We start from the raw sequence: 24,548 nt of genomic DNA, 5'->3' as shown, positions 1-24,548 counted from the left end.
AGAGGTCAGAGAAGGAGTCATAGAGAAACAAAAGAAGAAGGGAGAGGGAGTGAGTGATTGCCCCCCCACAGAAAAAAAGATACACCTCCATCACCCTTTTTCCTTTTCTGAGGTTTCATTAGTTCATGGTCTCTTGATTTAGAGGGAGGATTAGGACTTGATTGCAGTAATTTCCTCACTAAATGAGGCGGCACAAATTGTAATACCCTAATTACTATTGTGCTAGAGGGCGTAAATGTAAGAGCCCTTTAGCAGTCCGTCATTACCAAATACATACCGAAGTGTAGGAGTGTGTGCATGCATGTCCACACAAGTGCATAGTAAAAAGTAAACTGGGGAAAACACGGAAGAGCTGTAAATCTGCAAGCCCCCCCTCAATACCTGAGTCATGGTGTTGAGAAGAAGAGTGGCGACCTAAGAGGGGACACAAGGAGGTCTACACCTGTGAGGAAGATGTGCGATTTGCCAAAAAAGTAATTGTCATAATCCTAAAGGCTCAAGCCAACTTTGTGCCGTGTGGATTTTCTGCAGCAATCCCCACAGATGTCGTGATGGTAGAGGGTTAAATAAATGAAGGCGCAAAAAAAGAAAAACGAAGCAAAGCAACAAATTGGGGGTGTGATGAATTTCGCACTTTAAACGGGGCAATAAAGACAATGCTGCATTTTGATAGAAAGTCACATGAATATTTATGTAACATCGCTGTTCCTCAGCTAACATTAATCGTGTTGTTAACAAGCAGTGATGCTTATTTTACCACTTTCCTTTAGTCTCCTTTGTGCTTCGCAGCAATATAACCATTGATTTTTGCTCAAGTCGACACAATCAACTGAAGCAGACTTTGCTTTGCCTCAATTTGCAGTGCCTACAGTGTATTTGCTTGTGTTTATGTTCACATCTTTCCAGTCCTTATCACTATAAAATGCAACTGAACAGGGACATTCATTGCATTTGCTTTGGGAAACGAGGCTTGCGGTTCAGCTTACATTTTTGGAGAATGTATGAAGCAGTTTCTTCACAATAAAAGGAAAAAAAAGAACATTATTTTTGCTGCTTACACTTACTCCGTGCAATATTAGTATGTTGGTTTTATTGAAGAATAGCCACTTACAAAGCTCCACTAATTTGGTGATAAACGTTTTTTCAGTGAGAGTCTTCAAAATAAAAGTCCTCCATTATTTTGTTCTTTTAAAATGTTTTATTTTGAAGCAGCAAAATCAAGAAATATTGGGTTTTCAGTCAGACAGCAGGCCCAGCTGGGCTCCAGCCTCATTTTCCCTCCTCTTCTCTTCGCTCTCGCTCATGAACTTCCATGTGGGAGGAAGATGATGCGAGACCTAGGTTTGATAAACTGTCTGGGTTGTGCCCACACGCTGTTCACAAGGAACAGATCCAAACTCTTTGTGAGCCGGGCCACTTGGTCATGTGGACGGCTGATCGGCTCCCAATGGAGCACTATCCAATCTCTGCGTGTACACACTTGACAGTTTAGGTGTGGGCATGATCAGATGACCTGATCCCCTTGAAAAGAAAAGTAACCACAGCCATAATAACAATGATTATTGTAATATTTTCAATATCGTGTGATATAAATGTAATATAAACTGAAGAATTATCAATTATTTCAATAGATAGGAGTGTAATGATGTCATTGGTTGACGAAGAACTTCCATAGCCTGAATCAACTTTGTGGCTTTATTTGGAATACTTAATTATGCAATGCCTTTCATTTTATCACTAAGTGCATATAAAGTTCACCCAAATCAAGCATAATCCAAAGCGTGTCTTGTTGTTTTCTTTAATTTACATTCGCTGCCTTTTGAAAGTCCTTCTGGGAAATGTAAATCACTTATTGAGGGGTATTGATTTTTATTTTGGCTAATGAGACCGTAAGTGCAGTCCCACTGAGTTGCATGTGGAAAGATGATTTGCATAGCATCACATCGCGTTGTTCTTTGTCTGCACAGGACCAACGCTGATGCAAACACATGGAATTCGTGATCTTGGCACAGGGTGTAACAATTTTATATCGCACTATTTCGGTTTGATTCCCCCCCTGATTCGGTTTAAAGGAGTCATTACCTGGAAATCGCAATTTCTCTTGTTAAAACATGCATATCTGTGTTTGACCTCAGTTGAAACTTGCCTGAAAGGCTGGAGTTTGAAAGTGGCGCCGTTTTTTCGCTTCTGCTCTTTTTCCGAACAGGAATAGCACACAAGGGTGTGCATTCCTAAAGCACGAGATTTTGATTCTGCGCCTTCGGTGACGTCACCGTGGCGGCTACTTGCATAAGCCCACCCCTCTTTCACCACCCAACCCCGCCCCGTCCGCTACCTGAAATCGCCGAAGCGCCGCCATTATGTTTTGGAGTCTGCATGCAGGCAAGCCCCCCCGGCTCTGTCCTTCCTGCGGCGAATCAACGCGCGCCTCATTACATATTATACAATGCACATCCGGACCAGTCAAAACCTCGCGCGTAATCTCGCGTGATAAAATCGCGGTACGAAAAAGGGTCAGAACAAGCTCAATGTTTGATTAAATTTTTTTTTTTTTTTTCTAATAAGTTTTACGAATTGATCCAAAGCGATCCAAGGGGGGCTGGATACGTATAAAACCAGGTGATGACTCCTTTAACTTAAATCTCGTAGTATTCTCATGACGTGTCATATATTTCCTATGCCAACATGGCTCACTGCAACTCATTGGCTATGGTTTTACAATAATGATAACTAATGATTATTTGATGACACTATGCATAACTGACATGGTATCCCCCATGGTGACACTATTTGTACACAGCAAGCTACTTTATAGACACTAGGTGGTCTAATACTAATTGATTAGCACTTGCTAACCTTCAACCAACAAGCCAAGGAACGTAGTCAAAACTACTGCGTACTGCTGTTAACGTAGCTTAGCCTCCCGCGTGCAAAAGCACCTGACACATTTAAATCATTGAGTGTTTGCATGTTTTTTAATGCATGACTTGCTGTGCCCTGCTCCCCTCTCTGTATGGAGCCGAGAGGCGTAGAAAAGGTCCTGCTGCTTCTGTCTCCACTCATGCACACACAGACACCTCACTCTCTATCTCTTTCCCATCATGCACACAGATGAAACATAACACATCCTGACTCGGTTTATGAAGGATGTATTGACTTTTGACTGATTCCCCTCAAAATAGAGCCACATACAGGCAATTTGATCTCAAGTTGGACCAGTAAAACTACTGCATGAAGACCTTTAAAGTCACCCCCAAATGCTTCCCCTTTTTCAGGAGTGTAAACAAGTACACGAGTAATGAACAATCAATTTCCAAACCAGATGATTTGTAAATTGAGAGACGTCTCACTGATCTCTCAGCCACAACTAAAAGCAGGTTTGAGGAAACTGCTGTTGCATAATCATCCACTAGGCCAGCGGTGGGCCAGTCCTGGCCCTCGGGCCGCGTGTTTGACACCCCTGATTTTGGAAGATATCGTCCCATTTAGATCATCATGCTGTAAAATACACCTCCTTCCACTTCAGAAATGTTCACTGCAAGTTCAAACTCGAGTATATTCATTGTTTACCATCATGACAAAATTGAGCTAATGCTTAGTAGTTTTCTATTTGGACAGATTTTTTCTACAGTGCAAAGGTTTGGCACTATTTTCCATACTCAAACAAAGAATACATTATTATCTACAGTGTGCCATGTTGGTTGCCAGCGAACTACCCATTTGCTATATTGTGCAGGTCACCTCGCACTCTGTCATTCAACAGCATCTGTTGTGTGAGTGCCAGCCTTACACCTGCAGCTCAATACTAAACAAATTATATTAATGGAACCGTTTATTTGCCAATCCCAGCTTCACCCATAACAGCTGGAAGGTTTTGCAAACCGCATCAAGAGAATATTGAATGCTTGGAATCCCTCTTCAGACAATATTGTGTTGTCACCAATATGACAAGGGCAGGTGCCTTGTAGATCAAGATTTGCTCTCAGTCAATTAATGCTTTATTTGATTAATAAATCCACCCGTCCTAAGCAAGAACCCATAAGTAAATCATGATTTACTTGTCTGACAAGCACTGAATTTAAGTGAATAGGGCTAAGGGTGAGACTTAATAGGAAGCAGGGTGAATCAGACTGATTTGTCTGCTCTCTCAGCAAACAATCAAAAGCACAGAAGTTTGTTTCCACTGTAATAATGAGCCACATTCCGAATCAATAACCTGGCAGATGCATTAAGCTCAATTTAACAACTATGAAGTGTAATTAATTCCCAATGAAACTAAAGGGTTTACAGGTAAGAATACTCCAAGCTCCTTTTAAACTGCTATCATGTTTGATTGAAGAGTCCAACCTGAAGCAGTTGTTGATCACTTGTGCCCCGACCAGCCAATTAAGACTAGTGAGTGACTCCGTCAACGATAGCGTAAATAGTCAATACAATGTTATCAACAAAAAATGTAGGGACGTAGTCTCCACGATGTCACCCATAACTTTCTGAAGAGCCATTGAGAAGCTCAAGGTGGGAATCCATCATCATCTTGGACGTGATGCCATTTGTCACATCAAATAGTAGAAGATAACAATAAAAACTCCAGTGGAATGCAATCCCATCAGCTTCTTCAATTCGTGCCTTAACATAAACCATATTCACTATAAAGCTGTTCATCAGTTTATGGGGGGGAAAAAATCCAGGATTTAGCCAAGTTTCACAGTTCCTGACATCACAAGGTGATATTTATTAGCACCTTGCAGACAGCTAGCGGCGGTGAGGGCTCGCGCCTGTTCTTGCACATATCCTCTCTCCCTTCTTTGTCTATTTATATATTTTTACTATTTAGAAAGGGTGTCTATTCTATTACATTATCTCCTGGCTGAGATATAATGGCCAGGAACACTAAGTATTTGTGGCATCTCTTCATAGTTTTACTAGTCTGCTTTACCTGCTGTACTTCTCTTTTGTGAATTCAAGTACTTGCAATCCTGCCACACTTTAAGAACACAAAACTCACAGCTCTCTCATGGACACAAATGGTTGTAAAGCTCAGAAGCGACAGAGATGGAGACTAATTTTGATAGCTCAAAGGAAAATCTTTATATCTCCTGGTGCAAAATAACAGTCAGAGCCAGTTGTTACTCAATAAAACCAAATTATGCTGACGCTGATGATGTGCTTGAAGCTAGGAGCAATAATAAAGCAAGAATAGCAAGGCATCATTACTAAAGCTTTGTTAGGCCCAGAGTGACTTGATAACACACGGAAACCCATTTCCTATAAATATATACCTCTAGAGTACCGTGGGTCAGTTTGATTGTTCATTAAAATGAAGAAAATGAAAAATTGTTGAATGACAAAATAATTCCATGATTAATCAGTACATTATTAAAGCTTGAAAAGGCATTTTTGGTTCACTCTGAATGACAGCCACTGGGTAATAGTAATATATATTTTCCTCTCATAGACATCAAAGCATTAATCTTTAATGGATTTGTCATTTAAGGGAAATAAATTAGCCTTATTGCTAATCCACACAAAATAATGAAAATGAAGGGACAATTTCAGGATAAATGAATAAGTGTCGGTAATGGTTTTATTCATTCTGATAGCCATAGGGGAATAATGTAATAGGTATAATTCTTTATCTTTCTTTCCTCAAATTTTAAAGCAGGCAAATTTAATGGGACCCTCAAGAGTCCCATTCCATCAGCAAAAGTTTTACTGGAGGAGGAACTCTGATAAGATTTTTTACTAAAGCCCCATTTGGATCACAACGGGAAGAGGAGATCGTACAAACACAATACCTTCTCTGTTCATCGAAGAAGTTATTCTCCTGAAGTGCAGCGAACTTCTTCTGCTTTCAGAATCACCATATGTGCAAGACATATTTTCTGTCGTTAAATTCAAAATTAGCATTATCATCTTTAAATCGGAAAATTACCGTTTCTAACTGTGAGCCTAATGTTTTTTTTTTACTATCATATGTACCCACCATTACCAACACCGGTGGCAGAAAAATGCACTTGTGAACCCTAACTCATTAGTGTAATTGTCTGGAACAAAAAACTCATCAGTTACACATCCTGAGCACATGCTATAAATGACTAAACCAAGCACCAACCACCATTCTGTTCAAATAAAATCGAAACTACATTAAACAATAAACAGAGTACAACAAATGAGGCTTTCATAATGAGGGTGTGCAGTCGATCTGCACCTGGGAGGCGACAATAAACCATAAGAGGGAATGTGTCTGATTGGCGTAAAGTTGAATACTAAGAAGCAACCAGGGGACTTTCTGTGATTTAGAAATTGAGGGAGTATTACCCGAGGACCTCTAGTAATGTGTAATAATTGCAGAGGTCATCTGTGATCTTTAATCGTATGCCATGTCTGTAATTTGTCAATTAAATATTCCAGCGCAAATAACCTACAATATTTCACCAAACACAGAGGTCATGTGGCAATATTAGTCTCATGCAAATAAGCATCTCTGTGATTTATTTTTCTTTTTTTTTCCTCCTCGCCTCTTTTGGATGCTGCAGTAGCAATTAAAAATCAAAGTTTCAATGACATTTTGGGTGCAAATTCAGGAGCCTCATCTTGCTACACAGCATGGATACCTATTTTTACTGAAGCAGGAGCTACTTTTTAATATTATATAAATGTAACTACAGTAGGCCTATGTAATATGGAATGTTTTTCATAATAAGCCGTAATGCTAGTCCTGTGAGTGCTATCTAGCTACACAAAAATATTGGATGCTTTGATAATTTGCCACGGTTTTGAGGTCTGCACCACTATTTCTAAGGGCACCCTACTATGAAGAAGGCAAATTAAATTTAATTTCTGGTGCTCAAAACATGGAAAAATCACTGCTTTCAACAGTTTTTGCTATTATTTTTTTTCCATTTTCCAATTGAAAATAATTCACAACAAGGTCTGTAAATGATCAAAAGTAAGCTACACATTCTATCTGGAATGAAATACTGCTTTTGCATTTTTAAAATGTAATATTAAAGTAGGTTGTAGTTAGAAAAAAAAAAAAAAGGCTTGTGTGGGTGTGTGCCACCACAGCATTACGGACTGAGCCTGTGTCATTAGTGGAAAAAGTCTTTGATGTTGCCTTTCCCTTTTCTTGTTTAATGGCACTGGCCAGATAGATGAATCATGAGAATCAAATTATTTGTACCAGGGTAAAAACACAGTATCAGTTAGCCTTCTCTACCTCTCCCTGGAACACTCAGATCAAAGTTCCACAAAACAAACCCCTGCTTCACACCCAGAACAACACGGCAAGTCAAATTCAGGGACAAATCAGACGACTGCAGCAGAGGTGAGGCAGCCTCTCCCAGCACGGGGGGCTACACATCGTAGCGCTGCAAGCAATGAAGACAAGCTCTGAATGGAATGATGGATCGAAAGAAATGCTGAGCCAGCCATTATATCTTAGGATAAAACAAACCCACATATTTAAAAGGGTGACGTTTTCATTTTTCTAGGTTAATCAGATATCAAACTCATAAATGTGCAGTGGCAGACCAGGTCCTGCAAATCAAATCCGAATACAAGTCTGTTCCTTTAAAACGCACAGATTAACAACGTCTTCCCGCTTAAAAAAAAATATCACCACCAGATTGTCGTTGACAATGATGCATGGGTTTGAGTTAAGGCTTTGAGTCTGACCTCTTCAAAGAAAACAAGTTGCCCCAGTCAAATTTGAGGTAATGTTTTTTATACCAAAATTCGGGGGGGAAATGTGTCAAAATAGCTTGGGAAGACGAGTTGCCAAATAGAACACACTATCCAATGCCAAATGTAAATGTCATGTTCATGGACACGGTCAACAGCGGTGCTCACTGACGAATGCAGACAAACGCAAATGTGACAAATAGAGGAACACTCTGACGCCCGAAGGAACGTAATATGCTTTCCAAGTTAGCGGCCACTTCCTTCTTCTTCCATCCCTTTCCCCCTCTCATGCAAAAGTGACAGCAGGTAAATTACCTGTCACTTCTGGGAACGGGACCAAAAGGACACTTTCTCCTCTACATGATGTCTTATAAGACCTTTGATAGACGTACTTTAAGAGCCAAAGACTCATTAAAGCTATATAGGGCATATAGGGTGTGTAACATGTAAATGCTAATGGAATGAGTCCTAAAAGCATTAATTGTACATCTAGTGCTTGTCTAAGCTCTACCGGACTCCATGTCTTTCCCTAAAACACCCTCAACTTGTAGGTGAATTACCAAAGCATGGAATCAGGCAGCTGACAGCATCATGAATTCAGCATCAATTGACAGAGATCAAGTGTGACCGCTATCTGCCCCAACTCAAGGTTCACGCAAGGTTTTTTTTAGGGCAATCGCAATATAAATATTTGAAATAAAAATCGGATAATAATAATATTTCTTTACATATAGCCAACATGTCTGTTCTGTTCATATTCATAGAAATACAGTCAGAAAGTAAGTAAGTACTCCACAGTGTACTTTATTATAATGCAGTGCAAATAAAGGCAAAACATAGTCGGAGTCAGTCAGGGAATCATGACTATCCACACACCTGACTGGAGAGGGAACCAAGTGTCTATCCAGGATTTTGGTTCCAAGACCAGTGCTTTGCATAAAGGTGAGCCCAACTATATCTATTTGGTATTGCTTCACTACCCCACTCGCTCCAGCTTCTTTATTCCCAGAGGGGTGACATTTCCCGCCCCGAGTCCCAGTTTACAAAGTCAGACTTCCTGCCTTTAGCTGCTGCCTGACTGGCAATGCAGCAGACCCTGACACCTAACCTTACAGACGGTGGACATGCATGGCAGCTTCTGATGAAAGTTGGCTGAACAAAAGTTGCACATCACAAAGTGAAGTACACTTAGAATATAATTAAGCGATGTGGATGTGACTGCATTAAAGCACACAATTACATGTTAGGTTGATTGATTCCTCATAGACGTGCATTGTTGTCTCAATAAATTGATCAAAGATCTTTCAAACTAGCACAAACATGCACATTTTTACACACAAATCTGCCAAGGAAGGGCACCATAAGAAAGTCAAACTGAAGTCAGATGCTCAGAAAATGCCACAGGTCATCATCCTCATTAACTTTCTCCCCAAACTTAAAACTGCCTCACATGGACTCATCCGTCAAAACTCACACGTGCATCTCACACACACACGCGCACACACACACACACACACACACACACACACACACACGTACACACGTTAAGAAGCAGAAAGGGAGAGAGGGTGCGACTTTAAGTCTGCTCTTCTCTATTCCCTGGAGCAAAAAGTCAGAGTCTGGGCTGAGGTGATAAGTGCACCGTGACACAGCCCGGCAAATACACACACACACACACACACACACACACACACACACACACACACACACACACACACACACACACACACACACACACACACACACACACACACACACACACACACACACACACACACACACACACACACACAGATGAAAAACAGTCACACAATGTCACACTAGAAAAATAAATACCTGTATTTCTTCACTCCCAATGAAATGTTATTTGTACATAAATACAATTTAGCTCAGGTGCTCACTTGGCACCAACATCATAATTAAACAATGTTTTTTCTCAATGTGAAGCAGTGTTACAACTTCTGAGCTTCCACAGTGTGACAGAGCAGCAGAGGAATGCGTCCTCATACATACATGCATCGTTTGCATCGTTTAATTGGTATACATCCCCCCACAGAGGGGCCATTTATGGGCACTTAACCTCAAGTGACGTGAAGCGTACTGCGAGCTACTGTGACACATGTGTGCATCCAGCAGATGTACACACGAGTGATTATGTGATGCGCTGCATGAAAAGCTATAGCAGCTATTGAAGCCGAGTGGTGGCTTGGAATTGTTTGACTAACAAGTGATTGAAATGACCACTTTCCTCTCTCCTTACTGGAGAAATACATATTTTCTGGTTGGGTTTATTTTAGTCGAGTGATGTTATTTTGTATTGCGAGTACCTGAGTAGCATAAAAGATCCCACAGGGGAGAGAACTGTTAAGGGACAGGGACATTATGTTCCATAACATTATATTATTGGGGCTATACATCTAGAATATCAAATGAGAATAGAAGAACAGAACAAAAGGCTTTTGTGTGTGTATTTGACTGACCAGTTTCTTCCTCTTGTCCTGCTCAGTTGGTGGCTCCTCATCATCACTCAACTTGGGCTCCTCAAAATGGCTCATCAGCATGCAGCTGCAAACACAATAATATTCAACACAATATTAATAACCACACATAAACCTGCACAGTAGGAGGCAATTTCAGAACCGGCAGCACACACACACAGGCACATAGAAAAAAAGGCTGAGCCCTCTGGCACTCGAGCACGCCGCTCGGCCTGCTATTCATATTGGTTCATCAGCATGCAGAGAGAATTACAAGCAAAACCTTTGTGCTCAGTCCAAAATGTGCAACGCCTTTTATTTCCTCCGTCCTTTTACTTACTCCTCATTGTGAGTGGAGATAAGGTAGAGGAGTCCCAAACGTCACATTAAGAGACTCTGACATGTGACACTTGGTAATTCATGATCAGAAATTCTAACTAAATTCTAAATAATGAAATTAAATCAAATGATCAAATTTTGCAGTCAGACTCAGTTGGTGTCCAGCAACTAGAGACAGATTTTTCCCTCAGAGGGTGGTGACCAAAGGAAGGACTATTGTACTTGTATTCATCAGGTGGCCAGAGATAAAATGATCACATTGTATCTGTAACTGCTTAATATGTAAATAAGCAGCTGGTCAAAAGATGTCTTGTTTCTGCTGCCACACATTTACTTCCTTTAAAACGTATGCAGCTTACATTTTGCTGAACTGAAACATTTCTTTTCATATTCTTTATCATCCTACACATTGTGTAGTTCAGATGAGTGACTGCGTTTCTACAAAAACACTGGAATGTCATGCCAAATTTGCTAGCCAACTGGCATGTTATTTTACTGAATTTATCCATGGCTGCAAGGACTTCTTCCATTGTTATTGCACAACACAAAGGAATAATCCAAACCACTTACGACAACAGAGAAATAAAAAGGGAAGTCTGGTTATTTGAAACTTTACTTAATTCTTAAATTGAAGGGAGGGAAATTACAATGCCCACTGCTTTCCGTCTCAGATGATTGCACTTACAAAAAGTGAATAAAACATGCATCCACAAATGCATTTTTTCTGTCATGAGGCACAATGGGGAACCAAAACAATTCACACATCACTGGCTAATAAAGAATAAATTATTCCAACCTACCTACACAATTTCTCAGTTAATTTTACACTGGCACATTTTAGGAGGGTTCTGAGCAACTCTGGCAGCAGAGAAAAAGTGTCTACTGTAGGGTAAAGCATGGGTAAAGCAAAAAATAAATAAAAAGATTGAAATGTTTGACACCACAAAACATGAGATTGAAGTTTAAAAAAAAATTAAGTGGCAAAAACTTGGTTTAAAACAAAAAGTAGAAAAAAGCATTACTATATTCCCTGCTCTGAAATGCTGGGGGCATGATGGAGGGTTGATTATGCAGTACAGTATGTAATACTGCTCCATGCAGGTCAACCAGAGACTTCCGCCTGCCTGAACTGGCTAACTTCCGGGTTCAGCACTAAGCTTGAATGGGGATGAATCATTCAACCATCCGTCTCATATTAATGGACCGAATTAATCTAATTATAACAGTGAAATGAGTCATTTCTCAGTGGCTGTGACAATGAAAACAATATTGACCGTTTAACAGCTGTAGCAACTGATTGAGCAGCAGAACTGCTGATGCCAGAAACTCTAATTTTTTATATATTGTTAGGGGTGGGGTTATGCTAAGGAGAGTGATGGGGCACAGCAGAGTCACGGTTGAGGGGGGTGGTTATTGTGTCCTTCCACAGTAGTGTGTGTTTTCTGGGCCATTTCACAGTCCATTATTTTTCTAAAGAATCGTGTCCTGTCCAACACTGGATCTCAGCCCTCTTCAGCACACTGTCTTGCTCCATGAGTAAAGGACTGCTTTCGATGCATTCATTTAAAATCTTTTTCCAGGCATTTCGTTTTTTATTAATCCAAGCAACAACTCAACAGCACATCCGCAGTTGCACTGATTTATTTATTTATTTATGTATTTATTTATTTTATCTCAAGCATTCAACATACCGTAAAAAAAAAAAAAAAGATAATTAAAAACATAAATCAGATTCATCCAGAAATGGAATACATTGAGCAGACAGAAGTTTTTAAAATGTGTAAAGGCATTTGTTTTTCCTTCTCATTCAATGAGTAACAAAACATGCATACTTACTCTTTGAAGGTGCCTGTTTCAGTATCTTCCGTCATTACATCATGCAGAGCCTCAACGGAGATGTTGATGATGCCACAGAACTTGTCCTGGATCACACTGACAAACAGACGGCACAGGTTCATTACTCATGAGATCATGAACCCAATCACTGTATGTTTGTGTGCTTGAATGAGTGAGAGAAATAGAGAGAGATAGAACGATAGGCATGTGTCCCAAAGAAGCAAATGGTCATGAAGAGCAGCACCAGAGAGCAACAGACGAGGTTAAATCCTGGCGACACTGAAAGTGAATAGTTTATGTCCAAAAAACAAAACTATGTCAATGCAGAGAAAAGGGGCTACATGCCATCTATCAACTCACATCACAGAACTCATTCCCAGATTGTTCTATCTGTATGCATTTCAACCAAAAATAAAAAATAAAACGTTGTGACGTTGTTAAAGTTTGAAAGGCTGAAAAGATTCCTCTACTTTTATGGTACCACAAAAAAAGTGGTTCGCAATGCATAGATCAGTCACAGATGTGGGATGATTTCCAGCTATAAATGCTGTTTTACTTGATTGTCTACACAGTCAAGTGTGAAAAATAAAAATCAATGAGGCTTACTGTCTTTACACACAGCCTCATGGGCTGAATCTCATTTTTTATCGTAACCACTGAGGCGATTCTTCCAGATAAGAATCATTGCAGAGTCTTGGCCCCCTGAACCGGGGATCTTTAAAATATGTTGCCTCGCAACACCCAGCCTTCGAGACTAGCAGCATTAATTATTACTCGTTCTCCGAAAGCACTAGAAAGGAAGTGGGGTTTCCCATGTCAATGGGAATAAAAAGCACAGAGGAAAAATAATACAGAGGCACAAAGAGCGAGTGTGGGTACGGGCACTGATGCATCAAAGGTTCTTTCAGTTCAAGTGCTTGGTTCAGTAGACCCCAGGCCATGCTGCAGAAAGTTCACTGAGCATGAAGTATGGCAAAAGATTTGAAAAATCAGTTCATGACAGATACAAACCCAGCCAGCAAACAGACCTGTCTCTTATTTCTTATACTTCTACAGTAGCATATAGTATATTTTCATATTGTAAATATTGGCATCAAGATTGAAATAGTTTCTAAGCAATATGGGGTTCCATCTAGTCGGACTGTGTATTATAATTCTATTCTCTACTCTGGCATATGATAAAGTATATATGAGCATACATTGTGTGCAACGAGTAGAAGTCAGAGAAACTATATAGTTAATTTTTTATTGACTTTCAGTCGTTCTTCCTTTCAGTCGGGAACATTTCACTGCTGAAATCCGGGGAGAGTGAAATACATCACTGAATACCTCTGCCCCCAATTTCCTAATAATAGTCTCAAAGAGGCATCCTTCAAAACAACCGAATACAAGCCTCATAGCAGAGATCCCCATCACACATTTTAACATGTCTGTCAATTCTAATTCTACCCAGCCCACCATTTCTCCAGTGATTATTTTCTAATGGCTGACAAGTGCTTGCTGCTTCGTGCCTGCCATTCAAATCAGTGCGAGTGGATACATGATCTGAAAGTTGACAGGCTGTGTGCAAAGACGGCCTCTCTATCATCCTAACAGAACAAACAAAAAGGAGGCAGGGTGAGGCAAAGGACAGTGACCTGTGAAGGCTGTACTCAAAATGACATTTTCAGTGTTCATTTCTTCCCCACATTGTGTTAATCCAAAAGAGTTCATTTAGCATTTATACTTTCTGTGTTGAGCAGCCTTTACAGATTAAATATTTGCGGTAAAATCGTTCCTCCTTAGAGAAGCAGTGTCACATTCTCTGACACTAATATTGAATGCATTTAGGCTGAGCTAAAATGGATTTCAAATAAACACCAGTAATTATATTTGATGCTGTTGAGCATCATTAAGTTTAAATAAATAGCACAAGTTCTCTGCTGGTGGAGTGCAAAACTCGTGACAGGACTATAGATTATGTAAAATTCCTTCAAATTCCCTCCAAGTCTTGCATTAGCAAATAGAAAGTATGGAGTATGCATAGCAAAGCTACTTATGATATTGACAAATATTCTAATCACAGTCCTGAGAAATTATTGACAAACAGTAAGAATTTCAAATGTATAGATTCTTAATTATGTTTTTAACAATTTAAGATAAAAAATAGCACAATCTCCCAAGAGCTTGATTAACTGGTATTAATTTACATGCTTGCAAAAAGAGGAATACATGTGCAAGTGTGCATATATGCAAGCTACAGCGAGGTATTTATCTTAGTCTTCATGGGTTGCTTGACAAGTCTAATCAGATCAAATATATGAAGTAACCGAAACTTTGATGAGGCAAAACGTGTCTTGAGTACCGACTTTGAGAAGACACTGTGATAATCACGATTAGACAAAATGTGAGCACAGCAAAACCAGGCAACAAAGATGTGCATATTGATATCCTTAAAGTCCTTGTTCTTGTTGTTTTGCCATTGACAAGCAAACTGCCAGTGATGATGAACGGTGTCACAATCACAAAACAAATGGTGAACAACAGCTTCTGATGACTACAGAGGTATTCTGTGAAAATGGCCTCGCGGCTGTGCATGTTGAATACAAAATTAAACATTCTCGTGCCCTTAGATTGCAAAAAAAGTTTCACAAAGTAGTAGAAGTGAATCTAATCAACACACAAAATTGGTGCATTGTCCTGTGCTGCTGCATAACACGGGTCTATATTTTCTCTTGACATCCACATTTAAACAAAATGAATATGCAAAAGCTGTCAGTATATTAGGACTGCTAGCAGTCGAATTTAGATCCATCTCCACATATTGAATCAATATGTCGGTATAATCCACCACAAATTGTATCAGCAAGGGTGTCGCCCAAGATTACTTTGATTGGTTTAAACAAATATAAAAAAGAGGCCTATACCAGAATGATAATGTGTGGAGTCAGAGGTTTCTCCAGTGCTGACAGAGTGCTGTGAAGTAAGGTTGTCTGGCTCTGTGAGACTAGGTCACTTCATTCTTCGCTACATGTATAGAAAAACTAGACTTACAGCCTCATGGTTTCATGGACATCGTGTTCATGGTGTGGGACAAGATCACAGTGACCTTGACTACTAAAAATCTAATCAGTTCATTAGAGTCCAAGTAGATGGTCATGCCAAGTTGGAAAAAAAAAACGCTCAAGGTGTTCCCGAGGGATCACGTTCATGAGAATGGACCAGACGGACAGAACGACAGGCTGTCGTCGGCGCGGAGGCATAGAAAGACAAAAATTATATTAAGGGCAGATATGGACAAGATATGGACCTCTTTCAAAATGAATTCTGATTGTGTGTGGAGAAAGTTGATTTGTCATGCAGCACTTAACCAGCCGACGCTGTCATAACCGATTGCTGCTGGAGTCCAAGGATGGGGGCGTAACAAAGGATTTCATGCCTGTCTATGATTACCATATCTCAATTGCAGAAAACTGCGCTTCGCAAAATCTTGATAAAAACATGCATCATCACACAGCGAGATGAGACATCACAAGAAAAGTTTATCATTAAACCCCACAGTGACTCGTCTGAACCACTTCAAGAGAAGTTTCCTTAGAATATGAAATGGGGAAACTCTTTTGAAGGGAAGAACTTTTCTTTTTTTTTTTTTTTTTAAAGACGTTTGATACTCGCTCTTCTTAGTAAGCCTACCTGACACATTTAGGTGTAAATAGCAGCCGGGTGTGTGATGACTAAGGCAAGAGAAGAACATTCTTTATCTCACAATACAACATGTTGATTTAAGTTGAGTGTCTGACAACATGTCTGCACATTGAACAGAGCTTTTCAATGAGCCACCCTTTGAGTCCCACTTAGATTACTTTCAAAGTGAGATTCAACCTAAAGTGCTGCTAAGTGCTGTATTGTGAATTGGGAAGGAATGGCAACAGATGCACACATGATGTTGTTTCTAAGCACCACGATCCACAACAATTCAACTAGCTGTGGTCAACACATTTAAATAATCACACATAAATGGCCTCATTTATATAGCGCTTTTATCCAAAGCACTTTACAGGAATGACTGACATTCACCCACCCACATACACAAGCACAGGTAGACGCACAAAACGAACTCACAGAAGTACACAGATGTGTCCTGCCCCTGATAAAACCGGATCATTTACAGGTTAAAATAACACATATCTCATTACAGACTAGTCCAGAGAGATAGTAAATAAGAAGCTCAAAGCACCATAGTATGTCTGAAAAACCCCACTGCCTGTGTACACCTGTGCATATATGTGTGCTTTGTGGCTTTCAAATATTACTGGCATGTATTTGTGGTTAAGTTTGTTGATTTTGTGCAGCAAATTATGGATGTAGAGAAAAAACTCTTTAACAGCAGCTCACAGACCTCCCACAGAAGGATAATACCAAAAGCTATAGTCTATAAAGATAAACAAAAGCTGAGTAAATAATATGTCTCTTCACTCTCCCCTTATTCACCCTTGTGTCGGCTGTGCCGACGGGGTGGATGCTATCAATTTCTCCCCAGCTCAAAGCCCCATCTGCAGATAAATGAAAGACAAATGTTTCTCACCTGTTGTCGGATGGGAGGAGGGAAAGCAGAGCCAGCGACGAAAGCTTCCTCCTCTCTGGCTGGGTGATGTTGTCCATGCGGTCAACCCACATCTCTATCACGCTGCCCAACAACTGGTCCACCTGATGAAGAGGGAGGAAAGGTAACGGACGAGAGGTGGACAACAAGAGATACGAAGGGTTAACGGAAAGAAAGGAGGAGGAGATTAAATCTATAAAGAGAGAGAAAGGAGAGCTTTTGCAGTTAACTGGCTCATTATGCTTGTTCTAGTTCACAACGATTCCCTTTTAACAGGCACGTTTAAAAAGAGAGCGTGCTAAGTCGACAGAAATAAAGGGCCGACATCAAGTCTCACCTTCTGGCTGCACTCGGAGGCCATTTGAGTGAGCAAGGAAGAGAAGAAACTAGAGTTTTGGAGCAGGACCCGGCCCATGATTCCGAGGTAGGTGGACATCACCACAGGATATCTCTGTGCAACGGACACACACACAGCCATGTGAATATGTGGATAAAAAATGCTTTTACATTAAGCCATTAGGACATTATGCATGAAAACGGTAAAGAGGATCCACTGATGCAGCAAAATCCTTGAAAGGCAGCCCGTGACACTTATCTGAGCTGAATGATCAATAAATACCACTATAGTCTCAATATGAATGAATTTTTACATGGCAGAAAAGGGCAAAGTGGGAGAACATGCAGGAGCAGGAACCTATTAAGTGAATATGGCTTAATAACGTAAAATGTTGAACCTTTCAATAAAACATTGAAAATGAGAGAAAATGTGCCAGAAGCAATGTAACACTTCTTTACAGTTTTCCCCTTTTATATAATTCCATTCCAGATCTGTGCAAGACTTTCTGGTAAAACTCACCTCACCGTCCACAATACCTCTGAAGACAGCTGGGAGCAGGGGCTGGAACATGTGGGCTCCCAGTACGGGGCTGACCTTTAACGCTATCTCTACCACCTGCCGAGACATGGGGAGAGGGAGGATGAGAGTTGGTAGTCGTAGTAAGGAAAAACAGAGAGAACTGACCGCAAACGATGTTTCAAAAGAGACAGGAAGTGTCAGACACAGAATGATAAAAGTGGCAAAAAAAAAGGGGGAAGCAAAGGAGAGTTAGCAGGAGCTGCTGTTTCAAGAGATAGGAAAAGAGTGTAGACAACCCTCCTTTTAATTGAGGGGCTGACCTACAGTATGTGGCAAGGTTAGTCCCTTAAGTTTTAATTTCCCAAGAAATTTAAATGAGCTCTCAGTCAGAATTTAAAGCTGACATAAAACAGAATACTTGAATTCAACAGTTTAAGTGGAGTAACAAATAAACAAAGCCACGACATGACTAGAGAAAAATCTGAGAGTATAAGATAGAGTGACAAAGGCACTCTGCTATGCATGTCAGCATTCTTACATACTGTATGTGGACATGCACTCAATTATCAATTTTATATATTTATTGGGCCATTTGCCTTTATTAACAGAGAGGACAGTGACTGTAAATACAGTCGCACTGCAATAAATCCTACCTTCACTAAGGTTTTTCCTTTTTAGAGAGGTTCAGTAATACATGTGGCTTGCTATGATGTTCAGAAAAACACCTCTGTCATATTTACATCATGAAAACGTATCTGGAAGAGCAGGGACTTCCAATAAAAGATAATTCCATCGTCATCAGGCTTCCCATGATTAGCCTAAGACATTAATCCAGACCCCACCAAAATGATGATGTAACACTGTCACATTACAAATGGCATTTTTTTTTTGCAAATCAAAGCCTCAAATGAGAATTAACTCAAAGGTCAGTGACCAAACTGTAAGCACAGAGACATACTATATCAGTTTCTGTCATTCCCGTCCTCAAGGTGCCCATGTGAGGATAACTGCTGTGTGCACATGTGTAGGTTGACAGATTTATTGTCTGCTGGCTCTCCTTTCCTCAGAACAAAGGATTAGCAGGAGCCAGATGTGAGGTAATACCACTGAGCTTTATTGAGCTAAAGCTCTATGGTGTTATTTTTGTTCTGCATACATATACGACTGAAGAGGTGCCAACAACGCACGTGCTCTCCGTCATGTACAACAATATACACTAAATGTAAATTCCCGACATTAAATCAAGATTGGCAACTTAAAAAAAAAAGATCTTCCCCATAATTTATCACGCCCACTGCAGCTTGATGGTGAAAATGACATCTGCCAGTAATAAAACAATCTTTGGTGGCATTTAAAAGGAACAGTTCACCCCATAATCAAAACTACATATTCTTAACTGCAGTGCTATTTATCATTTATTTCTTTAAGTATGAGTTATTTGGATAATCTTGAGTCATGTTTCTGGAAAGGAGCATTGCTGTTGAGTTTGGGGGGGGAGAATGAATATATTAACCCTGAGGAAAGAGAGACAGAGAATACAAAAAAGTAACATAAGCAGTACTGCATGTGAGAGGGATGGAGTTGACAGTACCTTGAGTACTTGGACCTGTCCCTCATTCGTGATGTCTTTCAGCAGATTGCAGAAAGCTCGACACAACGATTCTGCATAGTTCTGTGGGGGCGGGAAGTTATATGAGTATGGGGAAGCCGTCCACAATGTATGAGGATTATATGCCAGTATAGAAGATTGTGTTCGTGTGTGTCTCACCTGCAGGAAGTCTGTGGCAGACAAATATAAATAGGCATTAACGATCTGAAAGCAGGTGCGCAGGTTCTCGGAGCTCAACTCTGAAACAGAAAATTCAGTGTTACAATTTAACACATTGGACAGAAATGTTTGACTAATGGATGTAGGCAGGAATAGATAAAAAACAGAGTAAACCTATAAGATGAAGATAGTAGCACACACCAAGGTAGGTAAACCACCTTTTTAACGTGGTGTTACACCCATTATGCAATAAAAATTAACACTGCAGCAACAGCTTTATGTGCCTTCAAAGTAAATACACAAGTGGCTGCTTATCTGCCAGCATTAATGAGAGGTTGTGAGAGCCAATTATACAGAACTACAGGCTAAACATCATTATCACAGCATCATATATGTTCTACATTGTCTCTGGTGTTTGTTTGACCTTTGCTGTGTTAGTTCATGTTAAAACAGACCAAGTGAAGCTGCATGTCTACTAAAGTATTTTGTGCACACTGTGGTGCGTTTTAAAGATTTGAAAACACGGGTGTTTGTTTATACTCAAACACCAGCAGGAGGAGAGGTTACAACTCATGAAACAACATTCAATCAGTTTCAAAATAGGGACCTAACCTAGGGATGAATTCAACAGTTGAGACAGAAACAAGCTGAAAAAAAAAAAACGCAGAAGAAAACTAAAGAGGCCTGAACATTTGATCATCATTAATGACCACATTTGCTCCAAGAAGCTCAGCGAGTGCAACGTCAAATATGTCTCCCTCCGAAAAAGTTAAAGATGAGGCATTTGGAACAGACATGGCAATGCATCAAGAGGGAAAATGTCCTCAAGGTAACATTACCAAACACATAACACTTTGCACCAGTGGCAGAAAATTATACACAGGATGGAGTGTAAAGAATTGACTTATAGCCCGTGTGTGTGTGTGTGTGTAATAGGTTTGGTGTTGCAATCAGAAGTGGACACTGAGTGAACAATTTGCCACTCAGAATATTAATATGATATTATGTACTGTAAACAGAGCACTTAGTATGTTTCTGCGTGCAAATGTGTTGGGAAGGAAGAAAGACTGTTTCCCAAATGGTGCCAAATTTAAAAGTATTCACTACGTGAAGCAGCGGAGCAGAAGTAAAGTTCAACCAATAAAAGAGGGTTAGAGGAGGACAGGATGAAGTTACGGTGTTGTGAGGCAGGGTTCGGGGGAGGACCACATGAAAACATAACGAGAGGAGTTTCAAACCTCGGAGTTTGCTTACAGACAGAGCAGATGATGAGAATGAGGAGGACATGAACAGTGACAGTTGGCCTAAACATACACCAGGTAGGATATAGATTTGACAGTAATATAAGGCGACATGGTAACAGATCCCAACACCTCGAAAAGCATAGCATGAGATTTTAAAATACAGACAAACGCACTGAGAATTAAGACGTGAGGAAGAAAAGTGGGTGGGGGGACAGCTGATGGAAGGACTCACACACACCCGCATGCCGAGAATAACACCCCTCAACAGTCACACATAACATCTATACATAAACCGAGACTACCCTGCATGAATAATTTGAAAGTAATAAGCGCCGACAGTGTAGCTGACTCTAACACCTGTAATAGTTGTTTACTTCAAACAAGTTGACAGGGTAGCTAATCCTAACACCCAGGATAGCAGTTACCTCTCCGCATGCACACATTGGGCCAGACATCGTCGATATTTAGGCCAATGCATAAATGCATATATATTTCAGCAGATGATGAAAAAAAGTTTTCTGACAAATTGAGTTTTTTCTTGTGATACACTGGATACTTTTACTCCACGAGCCCCTTAATATTCTGCAAAAATGAAGAACTCACTGTTTGGTTGACTGATTGTCATTGTTGTGATGAGAGGCTACATTTCTTCATTTAAAGGGATCACCAGCCAAAAATGTGTTTGGATAACTGATTAAAAGTCAACCATGGCAGCCAACAAGTTGTGTAAATGGAGTTTTTGTGAGTTCTCTTTTTGGCCAGAGATGCTCTGAAGCTGTTGGCTGCTGGCAGGAGCTGAAATAAGTCTGCCTTTCTTTTTACTACACAACTGTAAGGTCTGAGACTTGGGAAACAAAAACAAAACTAGACCCTTCAATGTATTTATCTCAAAATTTGTGGCGGAAAGAGCGCCAATATGCATGCTAGGTACCTTTACATGTGCCTATAAAGTTATGTCTCTTTCAATTTTGCTTGCTCTCTTATTTCTCCCTCATTCACTCTTCAGCTTATTTTCCATTCTTCCATTATTTTGAGTTCAGTGAGGCAGCAGCAATAACAGTAACCAAACCTCTCATGTCTACTACAGGAGTTATTAAAAAAAAAAAATATGGCAACACAAACACATAGAATGGATTTCAGTCAAACATATGGCTCATTGAGCAATGCACACTTGGATCCTAACAGTATCTTTTATGGGTTTCTGAAAATACTAAATCCAGCACTGGGAGACCTGAAACACCTTCATTATTTATTTGGTCAGTCTAATGCATCGATATTCTATAGTAGAGAATCCTAAATGCCCACAGCTCCAAACACTTTTCCCAAAACCAAAGTTTAGAATACACTTGAGTTCATTAAAACACCAAATTACCATGAAACACCATCTCCCTCTAACCATGCTGATTCATACAGGTGATATTAATGTTGATGTATCCAATATGTCTTCTCAGGCCATCTGCCAGCCACAGAAAGGTAATGACGGTAATGTATGCTGCTGTTTGTGCAGGTACATAAAGCATTTAAAGTCTGTTTACTCAGCAAATCAGCCTACATGAAAATCAGCTAGAAACGTGTCCATATTAAGAGTGATGGTCTATAAAAGTCATCCAATGTGCAATAGAACAACCATTCTGATGTTTCCACTGTCATGTAGCCCCAGTACTGATAGACATCAATAGACAGGAACAGATGAAAGCTCCACTACAACAAATGCTTCCCTGTGGTCAAGCTAGGCTGCTCATGTTTCTAAAGAATAAAGCAAACAGATTACTTAACAGTGTGTGAACAAGGACACGCACTGTCATCAGATAAGGAAACATGACAGGTCCGCAGTCCTGCAGAGGAGGTGAACAAATCTAAGGTTACTACATCGTAAGCCTCGTTCTATAAGCACAGACGGAGCCCTCTACTGGACTCTATGGGTAATCATCTCCTCCAATCACGAGCGTGTGTTCGCCCAATGACAATTTGCATGAGCGTAGCTGGCTAATCAGGTAGAGGGCTCCACCTGTGCTTAAGGAACTAAGGTTAAAATCCAGGAACTGGACAAAACAAACGTGACTTTGACTCCCTGTCCCCTGCATGGGGTTGCAGGCAAAAGGCATCCAGCTGTATAATCCCTCAACCTGAAAGAAGTCTTATGTTCTTGGGATTAAAAAAAGAGAGATTTGTGGTGTGCAGTCACGACGAAAAAACTAGTACCAAGGGTGCACCAACGGGGACATTAGTTCACGTACACGCTAAATTGAGGTCGGTGCAAGCAGCAAAGCTGTCTAAAATGACAACTCTGAGGAGGGGAGTGCTCCAGGGGCGCTCTTTTACTATGTCCTTGAGCCCCAATTGGAGTTCCCACTGCGGGAAGGAAGCTGTTTCACCAAGCGTTGCCTCCCGCTCCCTGCTGGGCCGTAAAAACCATGGCAGAGGCATATCATCCCGGGTGAAAGCGAGGCGGCAACAAACCCAGTTGGGGTGTAAATAAAATAACTTTTGTGCATCATGAAGCATGGAGGGGGAGAGAGAACCAAATAAAATGTATATGGCCCATTTAAATCAAGCGTTTAGGTTTGAAAGTAACAGCTGCTGAGGGAAGTCCCACACTTTCATACGACAAAAAGCATGGGAGTTAAAAGCATTTATCATCCGCCAAGATCCTGACTGTGTAACTGACACAAATTGAGTCAACAAGAGGAGGAGGCTTTAATCCACTGGTGGCCTTCAGCCGGTGGCATTTGCCGGAACAGTACTTACAGCGAGCCTGCAGCAACAGCTGATCAACATCATATATCACTGCTTTGAGTCGAGAAGCCACTAGTACTGTTGTACTCCACAAGCCGAAATGACACAAACATGGAAGGGCCAACACCCCAGGCAGCGAGAATGCTACTGCAGATCAAATGAAAGAGAAACTATACGAGCCTTTCCTGACAAATGTGACAGAAAGGTAAATCTGATTAAAGTGTGACCCTTTGGGATGAAGAGCTCTGTGAGATGACGGCAGACTAGGACTATCTGGTGCTGATACATGATGAAAATAATGTGTCTGTTACATACTGCACCACCTCCAGTCACTTTGAGAAGAAAAAAGTAGAAAAATAATACCACTGATCTTTATCCCCAACAGGATAAAAAAAATCAGAAAGAGTTGGGTACGTATGATTATTATAGTAAGAAGCATTTATTTCTAGGTTGGTTTATTTCAGTTGGCAGGATTGTTGCAACACCTGCATGTGTGCTACAGGCTATTGCTGCCCTAGTTTTAGAGAGTAGTTTATTATTTTTATTTGATTCCTCACTTGTATTTTAATCATTTACATGCTTCACTTGTGTTTTATTCCCTTTGTTTCCATTATGTACTTTCTACAAACACTATTGCAGGCATCACTGGCTAAATATACACTCAGTGTCCAAAAGAGATGCTATTTTAAGTGAAAGGTCATTTTTGAGGCTTTAGTTAGATTTGGACAGTATTAAATTATATTGAACAGTATTTTAATATTTAGTCCTCCCATTCATGTAATTGGCCATAGGCAGAATGTTCGAAACCCCTTATGAATATTATTCTAAAACCGAATAGTCTATTTAGCCAAATCAATACTATAAAAGCAATTACATTTTCAACAAAGACAAGTGAGGACACAATCACCCCCTCCACACACCCACGCGCCATCATCCGCTATAATCAAATAGTTACAAAAGCAGCTGCTAATGCACTGATTAAGCTTTCGTCAGTATGCCCTTCATAGCCCTGGGCATGTGTTTCACA

At 40.3% G+C, this 24,548-nt stretch overlaps 1 protein-coding gene across 1 annotated transcript in view; it reads right to left on the bottom strand.

Annotated features, from left to right (window-relative positions):
* Window positions 1-24,548, bottom strand: part of ipo11 (importin 11) — an 86,537-nt gene that overhangs the window by 7,220 nt on the left and 54,769 nt on the right. Inside the window, exons 23-29 of the mRNA XM_084024464.1 lie at window positions 19,542-19,621; window positions 19,365-19,445; window positions 17,774-17,869; window positions 17,255-17,368; window positions 16,900-17,021; window positions 12,336-12,431; window positions 10,164-10,248 (exon numbers count right to left, since the gene is read on the bottom strand). Of these exons, the coding sequence (XP_083880590.1) occupies window positions 10,164-10,248; window positions 12,336-12,431; window positions 16,900-17,021; window positions 17,255-17,368; window positions 17,774-17,869; window positions 19,365-19,445; window positions 19,542-19,621 (674 nt within the window). The remainder of the gene's footprint in view (window positions 1-10,163; window positions 10,249-12,335; window positions 12,432-16,899; window positions 17,022-17,254; window positions 17,369-17,773; window positions 17,870-19,364; window positions 19,446-19,541; window positions 19,622-24,548) is intronic.

The sequence above is a fragment of the Eutrigla gurnardus genome (genome assembly GCF_963514095.1).
Source record: "Eutrigla gurnardus genome assembly, chromosome: 13".
NCBI classification, from domain to species: domain Eukaryota; kingdom Metazoa; phylum Chordata; class Actinopteri; order Perciformes; family Triglidae; genus Eutrigla; species Eutrigla gurnardus.
This window is presented reverse-complemented; position numbering and strand designations above follow the sequence as displayed.